This window comes from Somniosus microcephalus, chromosome 22 (assembly GCF_052327205.1).
Source record: "Somniosus microcephalus isolate GS21.2 chromosome 22, FLI_Smic_1.0, whole genome shotgun sequence".
Taxonomy (NCBI): Eukaryota; Metazoa; Chordata; class Chondrichthyes; order Squaliformes; family Somniosidae; genus Somniosus; species Somniosus microcephalus.
In genome coordinates, this window is record NC_141008.1 from 61494018 (window position 1) to 61506330 (window position 12313).

General features: G+C 42.5%; 1 protein-coding gene across 4 annotated transcripts; it reads left to right on the plus strand.

Annotated features, from left to right (window-relative positions):
* The first annotated feature begins 8140 nt into the window (after positions 1 to 8140).
* Positions 8141 to 12106, plus strand: LOC147102452 (dynein light chain 2, cytoplasmic). 4 transcript variants are annotated; one of them, XM_085964915.1, is made up of 3 exons: positions 8141 to 8282; positions 9462 to 9598; positions 10793 to 12106. In XM_085964915.1, exons 2-3 carry the CDS (start codon positions 9467 to 9469, stop codon positions 10928 to 10930), a joined length of 270 nt encoding a protein of 89 aa, XP_085821041.1. In that variant the 5' UTR covers positions 8141 to 8282; positions 9462 to 9466; the 3' UTR covers positions 10931 to 12106. The 4 variants fall into 4 exon arrangements, with proteins under 4 accessions (XP_085821041.1, XP_085821040.1, XP_085821042.1 ...); XM_085964914.1 differs by having other exon boundaries at positions 8145 to 8262; XM_085964916.1 differs by lacking the exon at positions 8141 to 8282 and adding an exon at positions 9122 to 9144.
* Positions 12107 to 12313: the final 207 nt, after the last annotated feature.

Sequence of the window (12313 nt, forward strand, 5' to 3'; positions counted from 1 at the left end):
AGGAAAACTCCCCTGCTCATCATTGAATAACACTATGGGATTTTTAAAATTCACCTAAACAGGCAAATGGGGCCTCGGTTTTACATCTCAACTGAAAGATGGAACCTCTGACAATTCAGCATTTCCTTAAAACTGCACTGAAGAACCAGAGGCATTTTCAATCGATGACAACTGCACAGATTCCATTCACTGAATTGTTTTCTTTTTTTGCCCAGATTAAGCTTTACAGAAGTGCCGAGTGGATGATCCATATCGGCCTACTCCTGAGGTCCCAACCATCACAGAAGCCAGTCTTCAGCCAATTCGATTCACTCCACATGATATCAAGAAACGGCTGAGCGCACTGGATACAGCAAAGTCTATGGGCCCTGACAGCATCCCGGCTATCGTGCTGTAGCCTTGTGCTCCAGAACTAGCCGTGCCTCTAGCCAAGCTGTTCCAGTACAGCTACAACACTGGCATCTAGCCGACAATGTGGAAAACTGCCCAGGTATGTCCTGTCCACAAAAAGCAGGACAAATCCAACCTGGCCAATTACCACCCATTCAGTCTACTCTCAATCATCAGCAAAGTGATGGAAGGTGTCATCGACAGTGCTATCACGTGGCACTTACTCACCAATAACCTGCTCACTGATGCCCAGTTTGGGTTCCGGTAAGACCACTCGGCTCCCGACCTCATTACAGCCTTGGTCCAAACATAGACAAAGGAGCTGAATTCCAGAGGTGAGGTGAGAGTGACTGCCCTTGACATCAAGGCAGCATTTGACCGAGTGTGACATCAATGCCCACATCCCATAAACGAATAAAAAAAAACACTAAATTCAGATTACGTCATTGTTCCTTATTCAAATCCATCACATTACGACAAAAGTACCAGCATCAAATATTTTGCATTTCAATCATTCATTACAATTGAAAGCTTGCAAGAAACTGTTGTAGAATTTGTTTCTCTTAATCAGCTCAGTACCTTTATCCAGTGAGCAGCTGACGACACAGATCAAGAGGTCACAGGCTCAATCCCTGGAGTTAGCTGGTCTCAGTGGGGTGACGGTAGAGTTGGTACAGTAGGCCTTAGCATCCCCGGGTTAGAGAGTGGAAAATCTGCCGTTGTCTGGTGGCCGTTGTGGTAAGTATACGTGAATGGACATCAGACGTGGATAGGATCAGGCTTAGCTGTGTAGCTTCACACGGGCAAATGATCAGAACACGTGGAGTCAGGGGACAAGCAGCAGAATGGAGAGCGAGCTGGCTACAAAACAGAATTAAAGGTAGTTACTCAGACTGACAAAAGGTGGTAAGTGGGGTTCCACAAGGATTGGTGCTGCCTGGGACCACTGTGGTTCACCATTTACATAAACAATTTGGACTCAGGAATCAGAAGTACAATTTCAAAATTTGCGGATGACACACAATTGGGGTATAGTTAATACAGAGGAGCACTGCGATAAAATACAAGAAGACTTGCAGAATGGCTGTGTAATTGGCAAATGAACTTCAATATAGATAAGTGTGAGGCGGTACATTTTGGTAGAAAGAATAAGGCCACATACTCCTTGGAAACCAGTCTCTAAATGCGGTAGAGGAGCAGAGGGATCTGGGGGTACAGATACACAAATCACTAAAAGTAGTGACGCGGGTTAATAAGGCCATAAAAAAAGCAAACAAAGCACTGGGGTTCATTTCTAGAGGGATAGAATTGAAAAGCAGTGACGTTATTTTAAACTTGTAAAGAACCTTGGCTAGACCACACTTGGAGTTACTGTGAACAGTTCTGGTCACCAAATTATTAAAAGGATATAGCGGCACTGGAGAAGGTGCAGAAGAGATTTACTAGAATGATACCAGAACTGAGAGGTTATACCCATCAGGAAAGATTGAACAGGCTGGGGGGTCTTTTCTCTAGAAAAGAGAAGACTGAGGGGTGTCCTGACAGAGGTCTTCAAGATTATGAAAGGGTTCGATAAATTAGATGTAGAGAAAATGTTTCCACTTGCTCACGTCGGCTTGTCCTTCCATGGGATCTCTGACTTTGATCCTGGTCTCCCTACTATTGTCCCCAACCTATACCCTGCTACCAGGAAATATGTATTCCATTAATTATTACATTTAAACAGGCCTACGTAACCTGAGCTTTTCCCACATCCATTCTTGTGCGCACTTTGGCTGCCACTCCCGACCCGAGCCATTCCACTTTTTCCCCCTATTTTCCATTTCTCTCTATCCCTCCCTGACCGCACCCTCCTGTCGCCATGCCTCCTTTCATTTCTCCTCTCTTGGATACTCTGCCCTCCCAAATCCCTACCCCGATCCTTCATTACTCTTCGACCTTCCTACTCTCCTACCGCCATCCCAGGCTTCACTCCTTCTTAGATAAGCCCACATCTTCCCTCTGTGCCTCTCTAGGCATCCTATGACGGGCCCATCGAGGCACTCGTCGCTGCCGCCTTACGAGCAGCAACCCCAACTGCCCCATCCTACTCCTCGCCGACCTTCCCACCCAGCGCGCCCACTGGGGGCAAATCTTGCCAATCTCCTCCCCATCCAACTCATCCCCCCCAGCGCTGACCCTGTGGACGCTGGCAGTGGGGCAGCCATCACCAACCCTCTCCGCATCTCCCTCCAGAATGTCCGTTCACTTGCAAACAAGGCCCTTGCCATCTATGAGCTTGTTGTGGATGACTGCATCGATATCATGGCCCTGACGGAAACTTGGTTGAGGGGTGATGACACCTTACCCTTAAATGAAGTCACCCCGTCTGGTTATACCTTCCACCACTTGCCCCGCTCAGACCGCCGTGCTGGCGGTGTGGCTCTCATCACCAAATCACACCTTGGTTTGTCCCCCTATTCCTTCAGCAGTTTCTCCTCCTTTGAGCATCTCACCTTATTCCACGCCTCTCACCTCTCATTTAAAATTCTTGTTCTCTACTGCCCACCCAAGTACCATAAAAACTTTATTACTGAGATATCTTCACTGTTCTTCTCCCTCAGCACTGAACTACTTCTCATCCTCGGTGATTTCAACCTCCATCTCAATTCATCATGCTCTCTCTCCTCTGAGTTCACTAGCCTCCTATCCTCCCTGAATCTCTCCCTCCATGTAAACTCCCCACCCCATATTCACGGCCACCCCCTCGACCTTGCCATCTCTCGTGGCCTCGCTACACCCATCGTCTCAATTGCAGATAAGGCCATCTCTGACTATTTCCTCGTATCGCTCTCCACCCATCCCCCCAACCCTACTTCTTTCTGTGCCCGCCCCTGGAAAAAACTCTCTCCCAACTCTGTTACAACTGCACTTATGAAATCCCAACTGTCCAGCCTCTGGCCCTGCATTCACCATGACATTTCTGCCCGATCTGCTCAACCGCACCCTCACCCCCACCGTTGATGCCCTAGTCCTTACTAAAACAATTACCCTCTCTCACCCTGGCCATTCCCCCTGGCATGGCTCTCATCTTCGCTCCCTTAAGTCCAAGGGACGCAGACTTGAACGGATATGGTGGACAACTGGTTTAGCCATTCACCGCCAGATCTGGCTGGACCACATAAAGCATTATCGGGTCCTGCTCTCGTCTGCCAAAACTGCTCACTATCCCAGAATCATTCTGGAATGCAAAGATCAACCCCGGCTCCTATTCTCTGCTGCTAACCGTCTTCTTAAACCCCTCTCCCTTGTCTCCTCCACCCTCACCTCCGATAACAAGTGTGAGGAGCTCATGGACTTCTTTGTCTCTAAGATTGAGGCCATCCGTTCAGCTGCCTCTGCCACTTCCCTTCTTTCCCCTAGCCCACCAGGCCAAACTTCCTCTAAGGTTCCCCCCTGCCCTAGCCCTGAACTCACATCTTTCTCCAGTTTCTCTCCGATCTCCCCTCATGACCTCTCTGCACTCATCTTGTCTGAGACCCACCTCCTGCTCCCTCGACCCTATTCTCACCAAACTGCTGACCACCCAACCTCCTTTTCTGGCTCCCATGTTATCTGATATTGTGAACAGTTCTCTCTCCTCAGGTACTATCCCCCTCTCCCTTAAATCTGCCGTCATCACCCCCTCCTCAAAAAACCAACCCTTGATCCCTCCGTCCTTGCAAACTACCTCCCCATCTCCAACCTCCCTTTCCTCTCCAAAGTCCTTAAACGTGTTGTCGCCTCCCAAATCCGTGCCCATCTTTCCTGCAACTCCATGTTTGAATCCCTCCAATCAGGTTTCCGCCCTTGCCACAGTACCGAAACGGCTCTCATCAAAGTCACAAACGACATCCTTTGTGACTGTGACAAAGATAAACTATCCCCCTTTGTCCTTCTTGACTTGTCTGCAGCCTTTGACACGGTTGACCACTCCATCCTTCTCCAACGCCTCTCCACCGTCGTCCAGCTGGGTGGGACTGCACTCGCCTGGTGCCATTCTTATCTATCTAATCGTAGCCAGAGAATCACTTGCAACGGCTTCTCTTCCCGCCCCCGCATCGTTACCTCTGGTGTCCCCCAAGGATCTATCCTTGGCCCCCTATTTCTCATCTACATGTTGCCCCTTGGTGACATCATCCGAAAACACAGCGTCAGTTTCCACATGTACACTGATGATACCCAGCTCTACCTCACTACCTCTTCTCTCGAGCCCTCCACAGTGTCTACATTTTCAGACTGCTTGTCCGACATCCAGTTCTGGATGAGCAGAAATTTTCTCCAATTAAATATTGGGAAGACCGAAGCCATTGTTTTCAGTCCCCGCCACAAACTCCGTTCCCTAGCCACTGACTCCATCCCTCTCCCTAACATCTGTTTGAGGCTGAACCACACTGTTCGCAACCTTGGTGTCATATTTGACCCTGAAATGAGCTTCCAACCACATATCCGCAGCATAACAACTTCCCTCTCCATAACATCGCCTGTCTCCGCCCTTGCCTCAGCTCATCCGCTGCTGAAACCCTCATCCATGCCTTTGTTACCTCTAGACTCGACTATTCTAATGCACTCCTGGCTGGCCTCCCACATTCCACCCTACGTAAATTTGAGGTCATCCAAAACTCGGCTGCCCGTGTCCTAACTTGCACCAAGTCCCGTTCGCCCATCACCCCTGTGCTCGCTGACCTACATTGGCTCCCGGTTAAGCAACGCCTCGATTTCAAAATTCTCATCCTTGTTTTCAAATTCCTCCATGGCCTCACCCCTTCCTGTCTCTGTAATCTCCTTCAGCCCCACAACCCCCCACCCCCCCAATATATCTGCGCTCCTCTAAATCTGCCCTCTTGAGCATCCCTGATTATAATCGCTCAACCTTTGGTGGCCGTGCCTTCTGTTGCCTCGGCCCTAAGCTCTGGAATTCCCTGTCTAAACCTCTCCGCCTCGCTACCTCTCTTTCCTCCTTTAAGATGCTCCTTAAAACCTACCTCTTTGACCAAGCTTTTGGTCACCTGCCCTAATTTATCCTTATGTGGATCGGTGTCAACTGTTTTGTCTTAAAATACTCCTGTGCAGCGCCTTGAGATGTTTTACTACGTTAAAGGCGCTATATAAATACAATTGTTGTTGTTGTGGGCAAGAACTGAATGAGGGGCCATAAATACAAGATAGTCACCAATAACTCCAATAGCGAATTCAGGAGAATCTTCTTTCCCCAGAGAGTGGTTGGAATGTGGAACCCACTACCACAAGGAGTAGCTGAGGCGAATAGCATGGATGCATTTAAGGGGAAGCCAGATAAACATATGAGGGAGCAAGATATAGAAGATATATGTTGATGGGTTAGATGATGAAGGGTGGGAGGAGGCTCTTGTGGAGCATAAACACCAGCTTGGACCTATTGGGCCGAATGGCCTGTTTCTGTGCTGTAAATACTTTGTAAAACTGTAAATAGCTTGTCAAGACTCACTGTTTAGGCTTACAGACGAGCAGGGGCATTCTCCCCAGTGTCCTGGTCAATATTGATCCCTCAGCCAACATTACAACAAGTGACTTCATTTCAAAAGTACATCATTGGCTGTGAAGTGCTTTGGGATGTCATGAAGTAGTGAAAGGCGCTATAGAAATGCAAGTCTTTCTCAAATAAATAATGACCATTTGAGTGAGGGAAATAGAGTGTGCAACCAGCCAAATCGTATCCCAATGTCTTTGAGACAGAGGGGAGCAATCGCTGAAAAAAATGGGGGAGGGGGACATTTGTGGAATGTGAATCTATTTTTCCCCACTGAACAGAAATTGATTTCGGGAAATCAAATGAAAGTGGCAACACTGGCGTGTCGAATTTCATTACCTCACTTGCAAGGATAGACTGCGGTTCAGCTGTTAGTTTTACAAGGGGCGCCGCTCGTTGCAAAACACATCCAACAACTGGCATTAACAAAACGATCACACAGTTCCCTCGCTGCAGAGCTCTTAAAGCTACAGGAGCGGTGCTGCCACACGGTCAACCTCAGCTGATGAATGGTTGGCACCAAATGTTGCTGGCCCCTCGCTGAACGGCGATCCTTTTATTCAATCGATTGCCAGTAGACTCAACACAAATATCCAAGCTATATATATATATATTTATATTAATCAGAATTTTGAACAACAATAATCCAAGTTATATATATATTTATATTAATCAGAAATTTGAACAATAATCCAAGTTATATATATATTTATATAATCAGAAATTTGAACAATAATCCAAGTTATATATATATTTATATTAATCAGAAATTTGAACAATAATCCAAGTTATATATATATATTTATATTAATCAGAAATTTGAACAATAATCCAAGTTATATATATATTTATATAATCAGAAATGTGAACAATAATCCAAGTTATATATATATTTATATTAATCAGAATTTTGAACAATAATCCAAGTATATATATATTTATATTAATCAGAATTTTGAACAATAATCCAAGTATATATATATTTATATTAATCAGAATTTTGAACAATAATCCAAGTTATATATATATTTATATAATCAGAAATTTGAACAATAATCCAAGTATATATATATTTATATATAATCAGAAATTTGAACAATAATCCAAGTTATATATATATTTATATTAATCAGAATTTTGAACAATAATCCAAGTATATATATATTTATATTAATCCGAATTTTGAACAATAATCCAAGTATATATATATTTATATTAATCAGAATTTTGAACAATAATCCAAGTTATATATATATTTATATAATCAGAAATTTGAACAATAATCCAAGTATATATATATTTATATATAATCAGAAATTTGAACAATAATCCAAGTTATATATATATTTATATTAATCAGAATTTTGAACAATAATCCAAGTATATATATATTTATATTAATCCGAATTTTGAACAATAATCCAAGTATATATATATTTATATTAATCAGAATTTTGAACAATAATCCAAGTTATATATATATTTATATTAATCAGAATTTTGAACAATAATCCAAGTATATATATATTTATATTAATCAGAATTTTGAACAATAATCCAAGTATATATATATTTATATTAATCAGAATTTTGAACAATAATCCAAGTTATATATATATTTATATAATCAGAAATTTGAACAATAATCCAAGTATATATATATTTATATATAATCAGAAATTTGAACAATAATCCAAGTTATATATATATTTATATTAATCAGAATTTTGAACAATAATCCAAGTATATATATATTTATATTAATCCGAATTTTGAACAATAATCCAAGTATATATATATTTATATTAATCAGAATTTTGAACAATAATCCAAGTTATATATATATTTATATTAATCAGAATTTTGAACAATAATCCAAGTTATATATATATTTATATTAATCAGAAATTTGAACAACAATAATCCAAGTTATATATATATATAAATCAGAATTTTGAAACCAAATAAAATCACGCTGCCCCAAAGTACTTTTCTTTCTGTTGCAAGCTGTGATTTTGTTGGTGTGTGTGTGTTACAACACACGAACGAGTCAATTTCATGAGCAGTTTCCCTGATCTCATTGCATTGTGGGATGAAATAAGATGTGGGAATACTTCGGCAAGGGGAAATTGCAGGGATCGAGAGGACAAGCCTGCTCTCAGCCAATGGGCGCGGCAGGCAGCTCAGCCATTGCGGAGGGACGGGGCGGTATTTCAGGCAGGCAGGGAGGGGAGGGGTGTCGCCCAACAGCAGATCGCATCGGTGGAAAGCAAGCTACGGGGGGAAGAGAGAGAGGAAAAAAAAAAGAGCTTTGCTGGAGAGATTGGCAGATTAGTACCGGGAAGGTGAGATCATCTCCCGCAAGGCATGTGTGTGTGGTTCATGTTTGTTTTTTTTTCTTTATTTCCTGGTGTTTTAAAGAAATTCTATTTGGCAACCTCATGATTTACCTTAACAAATGACCTAAGCTGTGTTTTTTAAAAAAGAGGCTGCGTTTCCAAGGTGTCATTGCTAATGCACGTATTTACTGCAGTTTTTCGATTCGGGAGGGGAAAGCTACAGAAATTGCATAATCTTTTGTTAGGACGTGTTGGAGACCCGTTATGTTCTAATTCTGAAGCATGTTTATCGCACTTTTTTTTTGCATTACGTTAACCTGCAGCACTTGTTTTTTTTGGGGGGGGAAATAGTATAAATTTGGAGCTCGATTAGATTCATTAGTATCGATTCGTTAATTTCAAGTGCATAATCAGACATTAAAATTTAAATTCTGGTTTGTAGATTTTTGTTTTTTTTTAAGGGGAGGGGGAGGGCCGGTCGTTGGTCCTCTGCAGAACTAAGAGGAGGGCTCCACCTTCAAATCCAATAGACCAATCTCAAGAATTCTGTCGCCGTTTGATTGAACGCGTGCACCTCTTGGATAACGATGAGGAGCCAGGGATTACCACAAGCAATCCTGGAATGCAATGCAGTACCTTTCAAAAAAAATTCTCTTCTGGCCTTTCCTACCCTAAGTGATGTACCTCCGCCCCCCCTCTCGTGTGTGCGCTTTTTTCCCCCAGCTCCTCCCAGTAAAATTTGCATCGAGACGCACCAATTTGTGACTCGTGCAATTTTTTTTTAAAGCTTAAAACGCCAGGCTTTCCAGAAGTCCCGGAACTGCACTGTTTTCTTGCATGCCATTGTCAAGCCTTTTTGCAAATGGAGGTTCGCCCGTCTCGTCTTGCGTGAGTGATGGGGAGGGGGCGCTGTAAACTCCTACTCATCTGGACGAATGAGCTGCATTTGTGCCGAGTGCTTGCCTTTTTTTTTAAATAATAGAAACCAGGAGCAGGAAGTTTGAAAGGAGTCTGTGTCGGGACGTCATCGTGGTTAGCTCAAGGGTTAATGTGGGAGTTCAGCAATGATCAAACCTTTTATCACTCTTGGCGTTTTGTTTTCAGTAGGTGGTTTGTAGACTAGCGCCGCGTCCGCATGTTCTCCCCTTGATGTGGACGCACTGTTTGTTTAGTCACGGTGTCTTGCGTTTTTTCCCCCGTGACAGGCACCATGTCCGACAGGAAGGCTGTGATCAAAAATGCTGACATGTCTGAAGATATGCAGCAAGATGCAGTAGACTGTGCAACCCAAGCGATGGAGAAATACAACATTGAAAAGGACATTGCTGCCTTTATCAAAAAGGTACATTGCAGGTCACCCGTGATCTATTTTAACACGCAGTTTCTGCTGGGTGGGTGGATAGGTAGGTTATCAGTTAAAACTGTAGAAATCTAAAAGGACACCACTATCCAGTTAACCATTCCCATTTATAAGATGCATTATAATAGAATGAGACAATATTCCAACACCAAGTGTTCTCATTGCACCTATTTTTTGTATTTATACAACACTTGGGTCCCTGAAGACTTTAAAGGAAACTGACTTTGGTACCCCAAGTTATAAAAGACCAGACCTGCTCATGCTAACTTAAAATAACCATGCCTGTCATATCTGGACTTTTGCAGATAGTATAAATATTGTGCAGCTATCACAGCCCTGATCCTCCCTGTCTAGTACCAGGCAATGTTTAAAATGGTTTCAAGGTCCCAAGTGAAATTATTCACAACTAGAAATGTTGCCACCACAGTAATGCTGTTGGACCAGAGTGTCTGTCTACTCCAAGGAATGCAAGGCACACTTGATTGGTCTTGGTTCATGACAACAACATCACCTTGAATTATGTATTGTGATGCTTGGGGGCAGATGTGAACAAATGTCCAGTGTATTAAATGCCCAGAGCATGGCGTTTGGAGTGCCCAGACTGGGTGGAAGGGAAATAAAAAATAATCTTGGTGATCAGTTATAACAGCTGCAACACTTCTCTATGCTTATGTCTGAAGCCATTGGTTCTTGTGAGTTTGGTTCCATGAGGGCTGGCAGCTCATTGGAAACTTGCTCAATTGGCACATTATTTGTGCCCGCCAAGGTTATTTTCCCATTGGGGCAACATAGCCAAGCCTGATCCTTTTTTTCCTGCTCCACTAATCTCCATATACTGGTATTTCAACCCCTCTCCAATCCAGGGACACTGGATAATTGTAGTCTGTTTCCTCCTTTCTTTTCCCCCCACCCCCCTCCTTACGGGCACTCTACTAGCTTGAGAAGTAGTCAATTTTGGGACCTTGTGGTCTGCATGCCTTTGTACTACACCGGGTCCTGTCTTTACCCACGGAACTGAGAGCTTTCGCTGTAGCCATTATATCACTTGTACCTTTTTATTATTCTGGGTTGAGCTATATTGGTAACCTGCATGTAGTGGTGGTGAGGGGGGTGAGATTGTGTGGACTGGTAGATGTGATTATGATAGATCTTGTCTTTTTTTGCCCCTTCTTGCAGGAGTTTGACAAGAAATACAATCCAACTTGGCACTGCATTGTTGGCAGAAACTTTGGCAGTTACGTCACACACGAGACAAAACATTTCATCTATTTTTACCTGGGTCAGGTTGCAATTCTTCTATTCAAGTCTGGCTAAAAAAGAGGAAGGGGGGGGGGAAAAAATGAACTAATGCACTGACGGCTGGAGCCACAGTCCCTTTAATGGCTAAACAGCTGCATGGACTTTATCTTCTGTGTATATGTAGCAGTAAACTTGCTTTAGTTGCCCAAAAGGCGCTTTGTTTTTTTTTGTATTGCACTGAAATGGATAAATGCTTAAACAGTGGCCTTTAAAAGAATAAACTGGAATGGTTCTACCTGAAGACTGGATTACTGGACTTCGCTACAGAAGCGAGCGCTTTTTTTTTTTCTTTCTGTTCAATTCAGAAACCCAATTTTTTTGTTTTTGTTTCCCCCCTCACCTCTGCATCAAATTGTTTCTACTTGGAAGAGAGGGCAGTTGTACTGCAGATGTTGGGTGTAAAAATACTTACTGGCTTTCTTTAAAGCTGTATTTCTTAATAGCAGAAAATTGCTATTGCAGTGAATCCCATCGGCAACTTTTTTCCTTTTTTAAATAAAGGTAACTGAATTTGATTCACCACTGTTCTGATGAGGCAAAGTAAGACTTTCTTTTAAAAATCCGCTACATAGAAACATGAAATGGCTGGCCTACCAGAATGTCATGAGGATGGTTTGATTGCACCTTAAGCAGGGCAAAACAAACTTTTTTTTTTCCCCTTGTGCTGCAATCGGCCAAGAGTGGAGAAACCTTCAATACTTGTAATTCTGTGCGAGGTCATATTGTCAAACTAGCAACAGTCGAGGTTGCTCTAACTTGCTATAAATGTACAGTTGCTACCAGGCAGTTTGTACATTGTCCTAAGTTTTTTTTTCTGTTTGCATGTTCAGGAAGTTGTTCACCGAGCTGTCTGTGATGTGTTGTCTTTTTCAAAAATAAAAACCCTTCTCTTGATGCATTGCTCCATTTTAAAGGTTCTAAGCTGATCCTCTTTAATATAAGCAAACTATATACTTTATTAAAGGTGCTTATATTGATTTCCAGTCTTCCCAAGTGATGTGTCTAAAACAAATTTAAACTGCTGAGAATTTTTTTTTTACCCCCTTCCCCATCCTGATATTTGTGTATGTACATAGACTACATAGCTTGTGATTAAAGCATGGAGAAGCTTCAATCCTGGTTCATATTTGTCGATGAGCTAACTGTTAATGTAATTGCCAATAAATGGAAAGTGTCAGACCTCGTCAGTTATGGAAGTTGTCTTGATGTCTGTTTTCTTTTAACCAATAGTATCTTAAGACTGAGGTTAACCAAATTGGCATTTTGACTGTCATTGTGGCTATCTGTGTGTATAGGTTTCTTTTATCCTGCCTCTTTCTTTTTTCCCCCCCCCCGGTTATGTTAGTGGACATGTTACTGGACTAATAATCCAGTATATTCAAGAAAGAGTTGGATATA